This window comes from Labrus mixtus, chromosome 20, assembly GCF_963584025.1.
Source record: "Labrus mixtus chromosome 20, fLabMix1.1, whole genome shotgun sequence".
In the NCBI taxonomy this organism is placed as follows: domain Eukaryota; kingdom Metazoa; phylum Chordata; class Actinopteri; order Labriformes; family Labridae; genus Labrus; species Labrus mixtus.
The window spans coordinates 24,892,465-24,894,964 of NC_083631.1; the positions used below are offsets into that span (position 1 = coordinate 24,892,465).

The 2,500-nt window shown below is 45.9% G+C and overlaps 1 protein-coding gene across 1 annotated transcript in view; it reads left to right on the forward strand.

Moving 5' to 3' along the window:
- Positions 1–960, forward strand: part of polr3h (polymerase (RNA) III (DNA directed) polypeptide H) — a 5,442-nt gene extending 4,482 nt beyond the window's left edge. The window contains exon 6 of the mRNA XM_061026230.1: positions 468–960. Coding sequence (XP_060882213.1) covers positions 468–518 — 51 coding nt within the window. The 3' untranslated portion in view covers positions 519–960. The remainder of the gene's footprint in view (positions 1–467) is intronic.
- The last annotated feature ends 1,540 nt before the right edge of the window (positions 961–2,500 follow it).

The window sequence follows — 2,500 nt, forward strand, 5'->3', positions numbered from 1 at the left end:
AATGTGAAGCTACGAGCTAACTAAAGAGCGCTAACATTAGCATGCTAACACAACAATGTGAAACTACGAGCTAACTAAAGAGCGCTAACATAAGCATGCTAACACAACAATGTGAAGCTACGAGCTAACTAAAGAGCGCTAACATTAGCATGCTAACAAAACAATGCAGATGATTGCAGCTCGGGGACAAGTTTGTCAGCAGTTTCCGCTTCCCTCATATATGCGAGCGCGAGGGGAGGGTGGTGGACCTAAACATGTTGACAACGTTTGGAAAAGCCTCGCCAGTTCCACCCACTTTTCAACGTGTTTGTCCAATTTAGAGAGCGTGCAGGAAGTTGTCAGTAACTTGGAATAAACTAAAAACAATAAATTAGCCGGCCAGTATTGTATGTGCAATACTTCTCTTTTTGTTGCCATGGTAACAAACAGGTAGCAATGTAATCAAAGTTTAAATTCTTCTTCTTCAGGGGACAATCTGTGAGCCAGGGCTGGGGCTGCTGTCATGGTGGAATAATTAACACCACAGAAGAAGAAGAACTTCAGAGAGATGAGGGACATACGGGAGGAGACACGGGAGGAGACACGGAACTCTCTGTGTGTTGGCTGGATGGCGCAGAGAGACGCTGATGAGCCTCCATGTGTCCTGAATAATAAACATTCACAAACCACTTCCTGTTTACATGAAAAATAAGAAACATGATTTTATATAAAGGAGCATCTGAGTTCTGTTGACCTTCACCTGGAAGATTCTACTTGAGAGTTTGATCCTGGTTTAAAGAAAGACGATGAAATAAGTTCTAACTGAAGGAGGTGACATCACCTGAGCGTGTTACAGGAGGACGCCACGCCCGTCAGAGTCACAAAGTGAGAACATCGGGACATGTAGATTTGTGTTTCTTCTTATTTGTGTTCTCAGTTTGTTAAACCACCTTGATGACATAATAAAAGTGCGTGATCAGAGGTTGTTTAAAATGAATCCTTTAAGCTCCGCCTCTTCTGCTGATCCTCATTCAGACCTCACTCTGAGCATCATGTGATCACTCTGAGCATCATGTGATCACTCTGAGCATAATGTGATCACTCTGAGGGTCATGTGATCACTCTGAGGGTCATGTGATCACTCTGAGCGTCATGTGATCACAAACATCTGGATGTTTCTCTCTTCAGCCTCCTCGTGTTTATTCTGCAGAAAGTCAGAGTGATCTGATGTGAGAACACAGCAGGATATAATCAGGAGAATTCACCTGGAGCCAGTGGGAGGGGCCAGTGGGAGGGGGTGGTGACCTTTATTCCCTGTGATCGCTGCACGACCATAGACTGTCTGCACGCCACCTCTACCATCTCCGTACTCTAATGAACCTGCTGCTGCATGTTTCCTGTTCTTCAGGATGTTCTTCTCCACTCTTTAGATCAGATTGAGATTCATTAATACAAAGACACATATTCTTATCATAGAGTCCTATGGACGACTCTGCTGCTCACTCCTTACCTCAGGAGCCCCCCCCCCCCCCTCCTGTCTGACAGAGAGTCTCCTGCTGTGAGGTGCATCATGTGTGAACAGTCTGTGTGAGCGTCTCCTCACTCTGATCACATGACTCTTTTCTTTCTCTTTTCTTGTCATAAATAAAAACACTTCCTCCGTTCATTACGTCCTAAAAATATTCCTGTAAATTCAGGCTTTGACCCTCAAAGTGTTCTGGAGGAGAAGTGATCCAGATCTTTTCAGGAGTGTAGATGTGGAAACAGCTTGCTGGATGATGAAAGTAACCGTAAGGTAATAAAGTATGTTGGTGTAATCCCAGGAGGAGTCAGCAGAGGGCGCTACTCCTCAGGTAAGAATATGTTTTTGTCCTGCAGCTGTACTTCGATGTGCACACTCTGGGTTTATCTTTAGAACAATTCTGACCTTAATCCCAGAGTTCAGAGAGGAAGACATAAAGACATACCCCCCCCCCCTCTCTAAAGAAGGATCCGTGGTCTCTTCTTTGAAACACAGGTTGGTGTTGTGTTCATGCTGTCTTTAATGTTGAGTTGTGAAATAAACAGCTGGAGGTCATGTGACCGACCTCTCTCTCTTAAAGTGTCATCCATTCAGGACCCACAAATGAGACATTAAGACGCCGCACTGTGAGCAGGTTGATCATTTAGAGCAGCTGCTGTTAGAATGAGTTCAGAGTCTGAAGGGTGCAGTCTCTGTTCAGAGAGCTTCAGGGTGCAGTCTGTTCAGAGAGCTTCAGGGTGCAGACTCTGTTCAGAGAGCTTCAGGGTGCAGTCTGTTCAGAGAGCTTCAGGGTGCAGACTCTGTTCAGAGAGCTTCAGGGTGCAGTCTGTTCAGAGAGCTTCAGGGTGCAGTCTCTGCTCAGAGAGCTTCAGGGTGCAGTCTGTTCAGAGAGCTTCAGGGTGCAGACTCTGCTCAGAGAGCTTCAGGGTGCAGTCTCTGTTCAGAGAGCTTCAGGGTGCAGTCTGTTCAGAGAGCTTCAGGGTGCAGTCTGCTCAGAGA